The 17,239-nt window shown below is 29.9% G+C and overlaps 1 protein-coding gene across 2 annotated transcripts in view; it reads right to left on the bottom strand.

Annotated features, from left to right (window-relative positions):
- Window positions 1-17,239, bottom strand: part of LOC108690586 (activating transcription factor 7-interacting protein 1-like) — a 23,565-nt gene that overhangs the window by 5,135 nt on the left and 1,191 nt on the right. Inside the window, exons 1-4 of one of the 2 annotated variants that reach the window (XM_018197956.1) lie at window positions 4,482-5,379; window positions 2,045-2,351; window positions 1,594-1,710; window positions 382-1,347 (exon numbers count right to left, since the gene is read on the bottom strand). In XM_018197956.1, coding sequence (XP_018053445.1) covers window positions 382-1,347; window positions 1,594-1,710; window positions 2,045-2,303 — 1,342 coding nt within the window. In that variant the 5' untranslated portion in view covers window positions 2,304-2,351; window positions 4,482-5,379. Of the gene's footprint in view, window positions 1-381; window positions 1,348-1,593; window positions 1,711-2,044; window positions 2,352-4,481; window positions 5,380-17,239 lie in introns of those variants that run through there. The other variant, XM_018197955.1, reaches the window with a different exon arrangement.

Raw genomic sequence — 17,239 nt, 5'->3', positions numbered from 1 at the left:
TATATATATATATATATTCTACAATATTACTATGATACTAATAGAATTGATATTAATAGAAATTAAATTTTAAAATAATTCTAATATCTCTAATATCTTTTTTCTCAATATATTTATCGCATATTTTATATTAAAATAAATACGTATAAATATATCAAAATACTTTATGCATAATATATTTTCTGAAAAATTTTTGCGTCCAATTAAAAATTGCATATATAAATCATTCATAAGTCCATTTAGAAATCATAAAGTAATACTGCACTTGAATACGCAAAATTGTTAAGATTTTTTATCAGATTGTTTTGTTTATTGTTTTATTTTACCTTTACTTTTAATTAAATTAATGAAATGCCATTTTTAATGTTAAATATTTCCTACCTTGTATTTCCTCGGTATCTTGTACTGTATCGACTGTTTTTTTAATTCGTTTTCTTCTTGGAATAACAGTGTCAACGTTTTTCGTTTCATTATCGTTATCAGAATCATTTACATCGTTAAGTGTTAATAAAAGGGTTTGTCCTAATGAATTATTTACAGTTTCGATTACAGATTTATCATTAGTATCACTATTTTTGTCCTTTACTTCTGCGTTGTCTTTAATATTGGATAAATTATTTTGATTCAATGAAATATTCGTTACTTTTTCTGTGATTTTTAATACATTTGATGTATTTTTGCTTTCTGTTATGTCTACAGACTCTAAATTATTGTTTTTACTTTTATGTGCAATTATGTCTTTATGAGATGATGAATTATTATTATTAGAATTGCCGGATTTGACTAAATCCACATAATCTGAAGTAACATTAGATTCGATATATGAGCATTTCGAAGATTGATTACCATTTTTAATATATTTTTCTATTATTTTATCTTTTAAATTATCATCACTGTTAGAAATAGTTGTAGTCGTAGACAATTTTTCACCATTATAAATCTTAGTATTAGTAGAATCCAAAGAAGATTTATTACTGTCTACATTGTCTAATTTATTTAGCTCACAGGTATTTGTCGTAATTGTTTCTTTATTATCGCTGGCTATCTCTTTTAGATTTTCTTCATTGTGAATTGTTAGTCCTGCGTTTCGAAGATTACCTATTTGTGTACAATTATTTATTGTAGATAAACTATCATTTATTGATATTATATGTTGTTCAGATGCTGTACTTGAACACTCATTCTTTATATCCGTAATTTTTAAATCTTTGCTAGATGTGAACGTACACTTTTCACTAAATTCATTAACAGTCGCTCTGATATTTTCCAAATTACATATACTATCTTGTATTTGTTTGTTTTCGGATATGCATTCACCTAATGTTGATTTTTCTGGAATCTTAACTGCTGCAATAGATAACATAATTGATTTCCTTCTTTGCTTTTAATGCCTTTAAGATAAGGAAGTGACTATACAAACTCAATTTAGAAACTTGCATTCTTTTTGTGAAAACTCTCTCTCTCTCTCTCTCTCTCTCTCTCTCTCTCTCTCTCTCCCTCTCTCTCTCATTATTTACTATGTTACAATTATAATTATATTTAATATAGCTTTTCATACAAAAATATAGCTTAATATAGCTTTTCATACATTACCTGTGTTGTATATTTCCTGCATTGATTTTTCAATATCAGGCTTAGAAACTTTTTCCACAATCTGCTGTAGATCAGAAGACAATGTCTCTTCTACAATTGTATCTAAAATTGGTTGTTCTGAAATCACAATATTAATATAGATGCGAACAAATGCAGTCATTTCAATAAATAAAAACAATTCTGTTTCATTTAATCACAGTTTAATAGCTCATCTTCCCCCCCCCCCTCTCTCTCTCTTTCTCTCTGTGTGTGTATGTGACATTTGTATTTCGTATTTCTAGATGTAATACTTTACAAATGTTTTGGGTTTTGTAAATTATTTTAAATATAATTCCATTAAATTCCATTAAATACAATGGAAAAAATATATCAAGGTATCATTCAGAAATTATTTAATAACATTTAGTAATATGTACAATCTAATTCTCACAAATAACAAATAGTTACATACCAATTGTTCTACTCTGCGATTTTAATTTCGTGATATTTGTGTCATTTACTGTAGTATCTTGCTCAGCATCTTCTTCGTCAGATAATCTCAAGCGTAAACTATCATCAGATAGTGTATCTTCATCATCTCCTTCTTCCTCACAAAATAATAATTCTTCTTCTTTTTCCTTTGACAGTTCATCAATATCAATTCTATTGACACTTGAGACTGTAGAACTAGACTCTGAATTGCCCACTATTCCAGTTCGTGCCTTCTCCATTATAAAATGTTATTGTTCATTTATCTTGATTATCAAATACCTTTCAATCTATAATTAGATAGAAAACTACATGAGAAATGTATACACAAAGTATTAATATAATTTATTCTATATGCTTAATATATATCTGTACTTATAGCATATATATCATTGTGTGTGTGTGTGTGTGTGTGTGTGTGCGCGCGCGCATGTGTGTACACATACAACATATATAATATATATATATAATATATTGTCAGAGATTATGTTAATTCGATTATTGTTAAACCAAAGGTAATTTAGAAAATTAACGAAAACAATTGATACTCCATTAAATATATTTATAAATCTTTATTACCACAAAATTTTTACAATCATAACAGCGCATTTATATTTGTTTAAATTTGATTCTTTCTTGCTGCTAACAATTGCTAACATATTTTATGATGTATAATATTGACTAAAGTATAATTTTCTTTTTAATATTACATTGTAAATTATAATATTTTTTTAGTTTGATCATTTATAATAAAAATATTCAATTGTTAAAGCTGCTTTAAAAAATATTTCAAAATTATATTTAATATCCCTAAAATACAAATTATGAGACAGGCACGTTTCATTTCACACATCCCGATTGACAGCGCCATTGTCGCGTATATATATTCGACAGTAATGCCGCGTCATCAACTGTGTTCACGAAAGTATAGTCAACGAAAAAAGTAGCCAATCGTAGAGTCGGCATCATTATAGTTGAGATACTATTTGCGTCTCTTGAATAACCTTTCTATATAAAATCAGTTTCTATACCGAAACTGGATATAATAAATTAATACGATAAAAATAAATGGGAAAGAGAAAAGAAATGCGATAGATAATTCTGAGAATAGCTTTTTCTCTAAAGTAGAAACGTAAAAGTGAAAATTTTTATGTTTACTCATTAAGTAAAATGTTAACAGAACATCGAATTGGTAGCAAATTTGATCAGAAATGTCAGTAGATATCAACTGCAACTGTTCTGTCAATAGAATGTTTCCATTATCAGATTGGCGGCAGAAAGTATCCACGCGCGCGAGGCAATCTCATGACTGATAGCAGACCGAACAGCAGGAAATTAATCATGTGTAACTTTTTCCTCAGGGCGGAAACGTGAAGTGAAATTTTTTTGTATGTATGTATGCATATGTGTGTATACATAAAGTAGTCAAAGAATGATAGTGATGTAAGTTACTTTAAAACTTATCGACTTAAGGTGACGCCTACTGAAATAAATGCTGAAAGAATCTTTTATTTCTCGAAATCATAAAAGTGACTTATATCACTTTCACCTCTCCATATGTACGCACATATCATAAAAATTTTCATTTTTCATTCTAAAAAAAACATTACATGATCGATTTCCAGTTTTGAATAACAATACTAGATTCCATTTGATGAGTTGAATGAGAGAAAAGTTGATATAATTGTTACATCTTTGTTACTTTCTGAATATCGAGAAAGATAGAATGATATTTGTGTCGATTTATGTCACTAAATGGAAAGCATCCATTGTTGCGACAAAACAAGTGAGAGTACAGAGACGAATATTTCATTGTCAGTAAACTTTGCACCCGCAAAATAAGTTTTATTCCAAACTAAAAGAAAAAAATCTTCCACTTAATAATGTTTAAGGTTACATTCCAAAACGTCCTCTCCGTGGAAGATTTTTTATTCTATATATAGTATATGTTACGTGTATTATATATTTCGAGTAAAATATTCTTCGAAGAGGACGTTTCGGAATGTACATTAAAAAAAAAAACTAAAAAAAAACTAAAAATGAAACTACAGATTTTTGCGTCGCGTGCTCCAACATGTTCCTATACTTCCGACTATAGTTCCTATTCTCAAACGCGATCATTGGAGTAAGAGCTATGACAGGAACATGTTGAAGTATATTAGAGCGATGCGAACAAACCTTATATATCAAAATGGCTTATATTCGAAATATTTTCTCTCTCCCTCCCCCCCTATTTTCCGTACATATAGTACGTTTAATCTCTTTTACGTCTTTTACAAGAATGTGCGTCTCTTTTTTTGGGACTCAGACGGAATTCATATCTATTTAATGTTTCAATATAATTGTCGTTTATTCTTGATTTACACAATCGATGCATAGAGGTTACTCGCTGAACGAAAGCATTATGACGCTTACTGTACCATGTACGCGCAAGCGCGTTTTATTCTGGATCGATGCTCATCGTGCACGAGGTCACACTATTTTGTTGACCATAACGACTGACGCATAAATTCGATGTGTCTCGATAAAATAAAAGATTCGCACGTCGAATGCGTGCACAAATTGTTGCGGAAATTGTGTTGATGTGGACATCAAACGGTACACAATCAGGCCCCTGCCTAGAGGGCCAAGGGCCCTGACCTTATCGAGATGAAAGATGGCGGACTGTGGACAAGTATCTCTCACTGAAAGTATAGCATGTTCCTTCTATGAACATAAAAGATGTGAACATTTAAAGAAGGAACGGCTTTTATTCCTCGTGATCTTGCGTTTATAGTTCAGTGGTTCTTTTTCTTTTTTTGTTTTTTTTTTTAATTCAGATGAAAGCCATCACGGCGAGTCATGCTGTCGTGCAATCTGAGACGGAAACGCACTTATCCGTGTGAAATCACTTAAAAGGTGTGTGTCACCTTAAAAAGATGCCCTTTGAGGGCAAAGCAGATTTGTTTTGCATCAAAGAGTATGAGATCGAGAATACACAGAGGAGTTGCAGAGAGTACGCTTTATTAGTGACGTTCATTCAGCACAAACGAGACGCCACGTACAGCGACACTTGGAGAATAGAATAGGTTTGCAGAACGTGGCGAATGAGCGTATGTCGTTATCGCGCCCCGCATCGCTCTCCGCATCGCTTCTTTCGTATTATCAAACACGAGTTAAAGAAACCGCGCGAACTAGCCTCAACGTCATCGACAGATCTGCGCATCGAGCGTGAAATACACTGCACTTAGGCCCCGAGTTTCCATCCCGGAGATTGCCGAGTGTGCACGAAGCGTCAAAAAATGCTAGCAGAAATTGCGCTTGTGACATTTCCCGATTCGCTGCGCAATAAGGAAATCTTTATTTTAACTAGCGCAACACACACACACACACACACACACACACACACACACACACACACACACACACACACACACACACATATATATATTGGCATTTATTTTTCAAAAAATTTTGTTCCATTTACGTTCATTTAGAACTGCAAAAGCGTACAATAATTCGTAATTCTAAATTAAATCTCTTATTTGCCATTGGCATCAAATCTAAAAATATGGTGTTGCTTGTTTCTGAGTTGCATTCATCATTTCATTCCATTCGAATTTTTTTCTTTTTATGAAAATATATATATTGTAAAATAAATTATTTATATTCAAAGCATGTGCATACAAATAAGATTTTATTGATTTTATCGCTCTGCCACGAGTAGCATACATTTAGCATAATTACTTATACAAAATTCTATAATCCTAATTATTTAGATATGTTGGGCCCAATTTATAATCACTTTCTTGACAATATCCAACGTTCATATGAAATCTTTTAACCATTTGCACATAGAATCTTCGTCTCGGATTCGTTTTATTGAACGGTTGATGAATAGAACCCTTCCCTTTCGCTCGGCGCACCAATGAACAGAGTTCATGGTGGGGCAACTAGCTCTTCACCGTATTATAGGACGATCGATTTTCGTTGGCTCATTTCGATCTTAGGTCCAATACCTGACTATAATATAGATTTTGATCTTGAGAAATTAATTCACTCTCATTGTTTAAGCGGAGATTCTGACCTAGAAAATGATTTTCAAAAATCCCGTAATTGGATCATGGTAAAATGAGTTAGTTTTCATGTATGATATAGCTTATAATCTAGTGAATAAAAGATGTACATAAAACTCAATAATAGATAATTCTTATAACCATTGTGTATTAAATAGATATAAAACTTGCACTTTTTAATATATAACTAGCAAAGCTTTATGTTCTGAAAATCCTTGAAAATATATCACATTCAATCCCATCATTTTCGCGCGTGATATTGAATAGAAATCTCAAAATGATAATTTTCTGTATTCAAATTAATTGAAAAATTATGGGAGTGAATGAGATACACATTTTAAAGAATTTCTAAAACGTATCAAAGTATTAGTTTTGCATACTAATACTAATTTTACAAGAGCAGTTTTATACCTTTGATAGATCATAGCTTAAAAAATATCCATTATTTAATACGTTTACATTATTTAATACATTATTTAATACATGTATTATATAAGTTCTAAACTTCGATTTAGTAATGTCGATATTATAATTTCTATATATTATAATTTCTGATCTTTTAGAGAGCGAAAATAAATTTCGGACGACTTCTACAGTTTCTGATTTAGAATTTTGAAATATGTTATAGTAATGAACTATGAAAAAGTTCAGATTGTTCTAGAGCCGATGATAAATAATCAATTTTCTGTCCGGAATGAAAAGGAAAAAATTTTTTTGTTTTAAAACTTTGTTATTGAAATAGATTTTGTTAGAGTTATTTTCATATTTTTATGATATATAAATATATTATATCGTTATATTATTATATAAAGATTTATAAGATAGATAAGAAAAATATATACATATTATATTATTATTATTATTATTATTATTATATAACAAAAATGATATATTTTAGTATAAAATTCAAAAATTCTTTGTGATAAATTTTAAAACACGATACAGCGCAAAGAGATTGTCATACGCAATAGATAAATGAAGTTCTTTTGCGAATAGAATGTTTTGAACACACTACACATTGTCTTTGGTCTTTTGATTTATTTGCTAACTTGGAAGAAAAGAGATAACTGGTGTCGATGTGCTTGCTTTCCTATGCTAGGCAAGAGATACGTTTCAGGGAGACGCTATTAGTGCTATTTGTATCATTCTATCCTTGTTTTACGTGTAAACAAATAAACGATGAAGATAAAATGACACAAATAGCGCTAATAGTCTTCCCGAACGCATAGATCGTCATGTTAAAATAAATGACGCGAATTTCTGTGAAATAGAAGATTTCTTTTTCTTGGAAGAATTCTGAACTAGTACAATAAGTTAAACCGTACTTGTCTCACTCTAACTTTTTGTACTAGTATACACCAGTTTAGAACTTGGGATGAAAAAAGAACAGACCTAGAGTTTCTTTCTTATACTTTCCTTCATTTCTCGTTCACTTTTGAACGCCATATATTTTAACTAATCTCAACATCTTCTTAAATGATAAAATAAAATAAAGAACACTCCTCATATTAAATTCATTTGAATCATTAAAAGCCGAAATTGGTTTCCTGTCCTCTACAGACTAAGTGAGCCGCGTTTACACGTTCAGACTTGTCTTATTTCTATCAAGCTGTGAAATAATGTAAATAAGTTAACAAGCAAATTTTTAAATTACACATATTACGTTTACATGATGGATATATAACGAAGTTACTATATAAATATAACTGCATCATAAAATAAGTATGATATCTAATGTCAATAGTTACAACATCGATTAGTACATTTACAACAATTTATTGGGAGTACAAATTAGTTCGGTCCGTTTTCCTAAAGATTGCTTCAGCTGTTGTGAATGATTCACAGTGACAGCTGATTTTGGCAGTTTCAGAGAGGTTAAACATATCTGCTAATAATCAGTTTATATTGCTTTGATTTCATACAAAAATCTTGATTTTTACTGTGTTTGAAATGTCGAATTTTGTGTTAACCAAGCAGCATTTGCGGGAGATTTTGATTTTCTGCTTTAATTGGAAGAAAAGTGTGGCTGAAGCCCATCGAATGCTTGTCGAAGTTTATGACACTGCTCCAACTGATAAATCATGTAGGGAATGGTTTCGACGTTTCAAGGATGGAGATTTCAGCGTTAAAGACAAGCCTCGCTCTGGACAGCCAAAAAAATTCGAAGACAAAGAATTAGAGGCATTACTCTAATTCTTCGAAGAAGATCAGAGTCAAACGCAAGAGGAGCTTGCAGAATCATTGGGGGGTAATTCAACAAGCCACTTCTGTACGATTGAGAGCCATGGGAATGATTCAAAAACAAGGAAATTGGATGCTTTATGAACTGAAACCGAGAGACATTGAAAAGCGATTTATCACTTGCGAACAGCTGATTCGAAAACAACAGAGAAAAGGTTTTTTCGGATCATCGGATTGTGACTGGAGATGAGAAGTGGATATTTTATGACAACCCCAAGAAGAAAAAATACTACGCTCAGTCAATCGTTGCCAACACTAACATCAACATCACGGCCGAACATTCATGATTCGAATGCTCTGTATCTGGTAGAATCAAAAGGGTCTTGTTTACTATGAACTGAAATCTGGCGATTCCATTACGATCGGTATCGGCTACAATTGATTCGTTTGAGCCGTACATTGCGAGAAAAACGATCGGAATACGAGCAAACACATGATAAAGTTATTCTTCTTCATGATAACGCTTGGCCTCATGTCGCTAAAGTCATAAAAAAATATTTGGAAACGCTCAAATGGATTTTACCGCACCCGCCGTATTTTCCGGACATTGCTCCTTCTGATTATTGGTTGTTCCGAAGGATGCAGCAAGTCACCGGTTCACTTCTTTCGCAGAAATCGAAAATTGACTCCAAAATTGGATCGCCTCCAAAGACGAGTTATTTTTTCGAGATGGAAAATTGCCTGAGAGATAGGAAAAAGTAGTAGGCAGCGATGGACAATATTTTAATTGATCTGTTCATTCATTTTGTTTTGAAATAAATACACAAAAAACGGACCGAATTAATTTGTAATGTAAACGCTAATTTTGGGTATTTTTCAACAACGTAGATATAGATGATACAATGTAATATCGTCTTACACAGTGTTATACTGCTCGACACTGTAAAAAGCTAAGTACGAGCGTGTAAAACATGTCAATATTACCAATTTTTCAAAAAATTATTCGGTAGCCGTACTTATTTTAGCCGTATTTATTTTACAATAAAATCGTCAAAAATCGCCAATTCTAAAAAAATTATAATTTAAGTCGAAATAAAAATCATCTATTATTGACGCTAAATATAATCATAAAAATAAGAATGGAAGACTATAATGCATTCTGGTTATGAAACTAAACTGCGTTCCCACAAGTATCTTACACAGCGGAACACAGTATAATATTCTGTGTCTTAGCTGGAAAACAGGTATTATAATTCCTATTTAATTGAGTCACGTTTACACGTTCAGATTTATCTTATTTCCAGCTAAAATAATAAAAGAAATCAACAAAGCAAAATGAATTTTTAGATTATATTTACATGGCCCGATTTACACCGAAGTTATAATACAATTGCACACTTACTGTTTACATCCTTTTAATGTTGTATAGTAATTAATGCCCGTATTCATAGTCAGTCCTTATATTTAAGACTTCTTTAAATTTATCTTTAGATGCTCTACTTCATTTGAATTATTTCATTGTCTGCTGAGCATCTAAAGATAAATTTAAGGAAGCCTTGAATACAGGGTCTGATTATGAATACGAACATAAGCCACTTTACTAAACGTTACTATATCAATGTAACTTCATCGTAAAAATGTTTACATAGCATTTAACGTCAGTAGTTATAACATCGAATATTATAACTTCGGCGTAAATTAGACCGTGTAAACATGGTTATTGAGCCTAACAAATAATATCTTTTATTCAGCAGATCATAATCCAGATAACCAAGTCTGTCAAGATCACATATTGCAAATTATATGCTGCATACTATGGTGGCAGAACTCCAGCCAAGTATGATTTGCTATCCGAGTTAGTAGAAATGTAGAAGGAAACGAGCAATTTTCAATGCAAAGATAATTATAAAAAATGCGGTAAAAATCAAGCAGAAATTTTTGATATAAAGTAGATTTTGAACATTGCGTGCTGAAACAAATGTGTTGTCAGACACTAAATCAAAACTGAACATATCATGTCACATTATATTGCATACTACGGCAAAATCTAAAAAAACAAATTTATTAGCTTGTATGATAACAAGAAGATGGCAAAAAGATGATAAAAATCAAGCAAGAATCATAAAAAGAGTAAAAACACAACAAATTTGCTGTTATGAAATACATCAATATTATGTTAAATACATGTTAAATATCAATATTATGATATATTATATCGAACTAGTTCTTTCGTTTACCACTATACGTATCTATCCATATATTTATCTTGTGTTCAAATTTCTGTCACAAGCAAATATAAAGACTGCAAAACTGGCTAATGAGAATAAAAATGAGTATTTTTATTATTAGTATATAGTACTAGTATATAGTATTAGTACTAGTATATAGTATACTAGTATATAGTATTAGTATATAGTATTTTTATTATTAATTTAATTTCAGACACAATTCCTAAGAAAATTCAGAACCAAAATGCAAAGCCATTGAACACAAAAAAATTAATCAATGTGGATAAAGGAGCGTTTATATTAGCTGTAACTATATACCGTATACTGTATTCTGTAAAAATTGACCAATCACATTCAAGTATTCCCCTCTCATTTGATTGTAAGGGAGACGATTGTGATTATTCAATTCTTACAGATTACGGTCAGTATAAATATTCTCTAAGATTTCGGAGATTGTAAAGTATTGATACATGTCTGAGCCACATTTATTCACTCTTCCAATATCTCTCTATTTGATATTTCATCCCAATCTTTTCTTTTATCGAATCTTTTGTCCAAATCTGATTTTTCTTTTCGTTGCTTAACAAGCATTTTACTGACCTTAATACTTTTTTATTATCGTTATGTTTTCTCACTTTCATTTCTTTTTCAGTGATCATTTTTTTAAATATTCCTATCTCTTTTACATTTAAACCTCCGAAAATTTTGTTCTCCCTCCCCCCTCCTGCTTATCACACTCTCATTAAATATGCACCTGCATTCTCTCTCTTCTTTTTCCTTCTTAAATCCCCATTTTTCCTCCCTCCATCTCTTCTATTTTTTCCTTGTACATTTTTTTCTAAAATCTCTAACCTCTCTTTATTTCTTCTTCATTTCTTTCTGTTTATCCTTACATCAGCTCTCTCTCTCTCTCTCTCTCTCTCTCTCTCTCTCTCTCTCTCCTTCCCTTCCCCTCACTTTATCATCTTTTCCTTTAACATTTTAATTTTGCCTCCCACAGTCTTTCCTTAACTTTAAAGTTGTTTCACCTTTTAGTAAATTTTACCTGTTAGGTAAGTAGCAAGATTACCCAATTACAATTTGGTTTATTTGTAATTTGGCGAGATTTACCTAATAGGTAAATCTGGCAATCCATGCCAAATTTACCAAAATTTACCAAAAAAGATAATCGGCCCTAAAATTCTCCATTATTATCTTTTTCTCCTTGCACATGGCCCTAAATTCCTCCTTAATTTATTCGTAAATTTTCTTTCCTCTTTTCTCCTTCTGCCTATCTCTCTGTCTATCTTACTAGTAGTGCCTAATTAAATATCTCTTTTCCTTTTCCTCGGAAATTAATTTCTTTTCCCTGTCTATCTTTTTCTTGCCCGCCTTCTTATCCGTTTTTTCTGCATCTTCTGGCATCATTCTAACCTCTCTTTTTTTCTTACCTTTTATCTTCAGATATCTCGTCTTTCGCTTTATGTTCAGCCTCTCCTTCATTTACTCTAGATAAGTCCTCACTATTCTCTATAAAAGTCGCTTCATACTCACTAATCCGCTATTCTTTAATAATTACACCATCTAAAAATCGCAGCTATGCAATTCACATCCACACATGCACGCTACCTACCTAACCTGGGCGCTTATGTTTATCAATCTTCCGTTGGTAAGGTTGGAATAAAAATGACCCCACAATTCATTTATTTTATGCACATACATTATTTATGTTACGGTTATGTGATCACGATTAACCTTTTTTCAACGTTTCTACCAATGCAGATTAACTTTAATCTCGGTTCAATTGACTTCTTCATCTTTTCATCTTTTTCTTATTCTTAAAACTAAAAAAAGATAAAGAGTTAGGCTAATTCTACAATGTGCTTTTTGCTTTTTGTTTCTTGCTGTTTATCTCTTGTCTTATTGATTAAAAAGGCAAGAGACAAACAGAGACAAACAGGAAACAAAGAGCACATTGTAGAATTACATTGTAGAATAGCCTTAGTTGAACCGAGATTAAAGTTAAACTGCATTGATAGAAACGGGCATAAATTTCTTAGCGGTCGAAATCGTTTAGGTAAGTGACATATTCTTTCAATTCTTGTTTATGTCAGAACTTGCTTATGCTCATACTGCTTTTATGATATAAATTTAGATAAAATTTTACATTTTATAATTATATTTGTTTGTTATTTTGAGACTATAAGGCAATAAGCTAATTAAAGACTTTTTTTATGATTATTGTGCAATGTCTTTCTAATTATTTTAACTATATATAAAATATAATATTTCAAGACTGCAATTTATTTATGTAGTACCAGTTAAAGCGTTTTTATTTAATTTAAAATATAAATTTATGAAATATAAAAATGCATAAAACTATATTTTTATTTATAAATAAACAGGAGATAAAGTTTCATGTTATCATTGTTATCATTTACTTCTTTTACTTATTTTGTACAATAATTAGATGAAAAAATGAGCACGAGATCGACCATCTTGACACATCGTGAAAGTCCATGTTGTCGGAGGGTTAACACTTCACATTTTCTGAAAACTTTATGTATTACTGAAATCTCACATTGAATTTTTTTGCGTCGATGTTTTCGCGTTTTGGCTCCGAAGTTTAAATTAGATAGACCTGAGCTACATTATAGTGTGGATCGAATAAAACATTCTATTTTGCACTTATTTAAAAAAAAAATTACTCTTTAGCAAGAAGTAAGCAATTCTCTTGATTACAAATATCACAATTATGTTACGATTTTCTTAATACTTTATAATTTGGTAAAATAGAAATTCGTTTTTTTTCCATATAATGATTATTGTTGACATTTCTAATGATTATACAATACAAAAAAAAATTGTTTAATGAAAATTGATTGGAAGTCAAAAAAACAGCTATTGATCCTCCTCCATTATCTAAACTATTATCTAGATGAAGAAATGACTACATCTTATCTTTATCTAGATTATTGGAATATATATTATCCCCGCTTTATCTTAGATAAAAGGAACGTCTTTTTTTAAATTATCTTAATGTGTAACAGAAGTCGCTGTGATAGCAAAAGGTTACATTCACGTCACAATAGAATCGCAATAGTTAGGAAAAAAATATAATGTCATCGTAAGATTGTCAACAAAATAATATGTTACAAAGATATTCGCATATCACCATTACATTGCTGTAACATCACATTTGTAATAAAGCGGACATTTGCACGTCACCATGTAACTGATTGTTGACGTTTTTTTGCTATGGGAAAAGTTAGACAGATGTAATAAGCTACATTAGTGCAATAAATTGGAATAAAAGATATAGTTTGTTTCATTCTAACTTATTGTGCTAACTATAATTTAGAAGTAGTTCAAAATTCTTCGAAAAAGGTAGCAGGATTCTCTAAACGATTCTCTTATCAATGATTGTCGCTATCGTTAACTAGCGAATTGGCAGGACAATCCTGAAAGAAATCGCGGCTCTCATTGGTTAGTTAATGATAGCGATAAAATATTATTATCGATAAAACATTAGAATCTCGCAACAGACCTATGAATGGCGCTATTGACTATATTAGAGGTCTGTTCTTTTTCGAATAATTCTAAACTGATTCTGAACTAGTACAATATAAGTTATGAAATAAACTATAGTTGTCTTACTCTAATTTATTGCGATGTATACCAGTTCAGAACTTGAGATAGAAAAAGAACAGACTTAATGACAATTAAAATTATATTAATAAATAAAATTAAATTCGAATGATTATAAATATGATATGTATGCCTGTACACATATAGTATATATAACACATTCACATTTATAATTATTTAAATATTAAAGATCCAGCTTCGACCGTTATGGACTTTAAATTCTTACTTGTTATATATTCACATATAATAAATCATTTATTAAAATTATATTAAAATTATATTAAAATGTAACAAAATGACGACATTGTAAACATCAAAGTTCTTATTATTAAAAAATTTTATTCAATAAAAAAAAATTTTTTTAATATTAATAAACTTTAAAGATATTGAATTGATTCTAATAAGGGCAATAATAATATTCATATAAATTAAAACTTTGTTGGTTTGTTCAAAATGGATAGAAATCCTCCAATCATTACTAAACAAGATGCGTATAGCAATGTGGTTTCGAGAATATTAAGTTCAGAGACTTTCAAAAATTTATGTTTAAATATAAATAAATGCATTCAAAATCTTATATTTTATTTTTAACATTTTACTTTTAAAAAATCATAAAGTTTAATCTCTTAAAAATCATTTTTCTAAACCACAATCCTCCCTTAACGTATATATATCATCCAAGTATGTTTATGTCAAAACTTTTGATTCTTCAATAAAACAAATCTAATGTCAAATTATACAATATTCATAGGATTTTTTATTAATCGGATATAATCAAGAATAATTTTGACGATATTTGAAACAAATTGACCTATTCCTCTTGTCATTTTCTGAGAAAAAGAAATATTATAGAAATTATTTTCTGATATGAAAAAAGAGAAATTTTTAGCACAAAAGAGCGGTTATTTCAATAGAAGAGCACAGCTATTTTGATCATCTTATTTAAAAAATTCTTTCATACATTTTATAAATTCCTACTTCAATGAATTCAATTCCTCTTCCTTCTATTTTATCTGTTATACACTTCTTTCTCCTCAAATGTCCAAATGTTCCAGTGCGAATACTATCAGAATTAAATTACATTCTTTTCTCAATGACAAAACCAATAATACTTATTACGCAATTATAGTTTAAAAAAAATATAGTCCGGAAAATTTACCAAACATTCGCGATAAAAAATAACTACCCTTTTTTTTTTAGCGGATTTTAAATTATTGAATTATTGAAATTAAGCAAACTAGATATGCCTTCCAATAAGCGTCACAAATGACGGTGTGATACAATGGATGACTACATCCTTGTTGTTTACCAATGTTAAACAAAGATGATATGATCACTGTGTCGTACTTTGTCGCTTGTTAGAAATAAGCACACTAGATATACCGAATGTTCTCTGTTTGTGTACTTGTGCCGGACAGATTCAACATAACCTCGGCTCATTGGTTAAACGTTAAATTCCTTGTAATTTTAATATTATTAAAAAAACCCAGATAATCGAAAAATCTCTCTTTTTGTATAATTATGTATGAACAATAATTCGCTATAGTCCATCGACAAATTTGTGAACATGTAAAAAATTTAATATTAGATTTTAAAATACAATAAGAATATTGTCGAATGTTTCATTAATAACAACTTGATTTCTTTATGATTGCATAAAAAACCACATACGAAAATTTTGTAATTCATTCAAACAATTCTATTAAAGTAATAAATTCAATATAAATCTATACACATTATATATATTACAATATAAATAATATAAATTCTTTTCGTATAACTTACAAAAAATTAATAAAATTAAATTAATAAAAAATTAATAAATAGTAAAAAGATCAATACATTAACGAGTTATAGTTAGGTACTAAATAACATTTATTAATCACAAATTATAATTTTCCAACAATAAGTTTCAATAATACGTTTTGACTATACTTAGTCCTTATCAGCCACAGAATACTCAAATATCTAATCATGTTAACAAATATCTAATCATATTATGAGGATCATTTCACATTCGAGTTACAATAGATAATAATATAACAGATTTCTAAGAACCATCTTACCTTCGTATTATAATGGACGGTATACATAGGTGAGAGATGATTCTTAAGCCGGTTCTACATTAGTTGCAAACCGATCGCAAATTTGTTGCGACAGCCAATTTGAAACTTGCATTTTGAAATCACCGGCTTTAGAAATCTGTTATTATCTATTGTTGAAACTTATTGTCGGAAAATTATAATTTGTGATTAATAAATATTATTTAGTATATCTAACTATAGCTTATTAATGTATTGACTTGGGTTTTACTATTTATTACATTATACATAATTTATGAAAATATAACAATTCATGTTTGAAAAATCTAAATAATACAACATACAGAAAATTAATGGATATAATAAAAAAATTTTTTAATTTTAAAATATCGAAATTTTTAAATGTCAAAAATATAATTTGCATTTTTAAGATTTAATTTTATGCGCAGTATTTTCTAGAAAGATCAATTGAACAAGTAGCGCCATCTCTTGTTACCTTTACAACAAACACTAGACTATTGTGCGGAGATGCCAGATCTGAACCATTCCCGCACCAGATGGGTGGAGGCACATACACAAACTAAAAGCCATTACATAAAAAATTTTAATCGTAATCATAAAGCCGTAAGCATATTTACTAATCACAGTCAAAGGTTTAAAATGTGAGATTGCAATTTTGATTGCGATTAGTCGATTTGCTTACGGTCTAATAATTACAACTAAAATTTTTGTACGTATGATGGCCTTAAGAAAGAGCCACATATATGTGTCATATATACGTGGCTCATGTCCCCTTCATCCATTTGGTGCTGGGGCAACAGTTCAGATTTGGCATCTGCGCATCTGCTACTATGTCGCCTATATCGCAATGTTAAAAAATGTGAAATTATCTTTAAATGTATCATATTTGTAAAATCTGTTTACAAAGATAAAATTCTACACTAATTGATTATAACCAAATACATTATTCTCTGATCTAACATGAGATGGCATTAGATAGAATAAACACCAAAATATTTATTATTATTAATATTTATTATTATTT

The sequence above is a fragment of the Atta colombica genome, unplaced genomic scaffold (assembly GCF_001594045.1).
Source record: "Atta colombica isolate Treedump-2 unplaced genomic scaffold, Acol1.0 scaffold33, whole genome shotgun sequence".
Taxonomy (NCBI): domain Eukaryota; kingdom Metazoa; phylum Arthropoda; class Insecta; order Hymenoptera; family Formicidae; genus Atta; species Atta colombica.
This window is presented reverse-complemented; position numbering and strand designations above follow the sequence as displayed.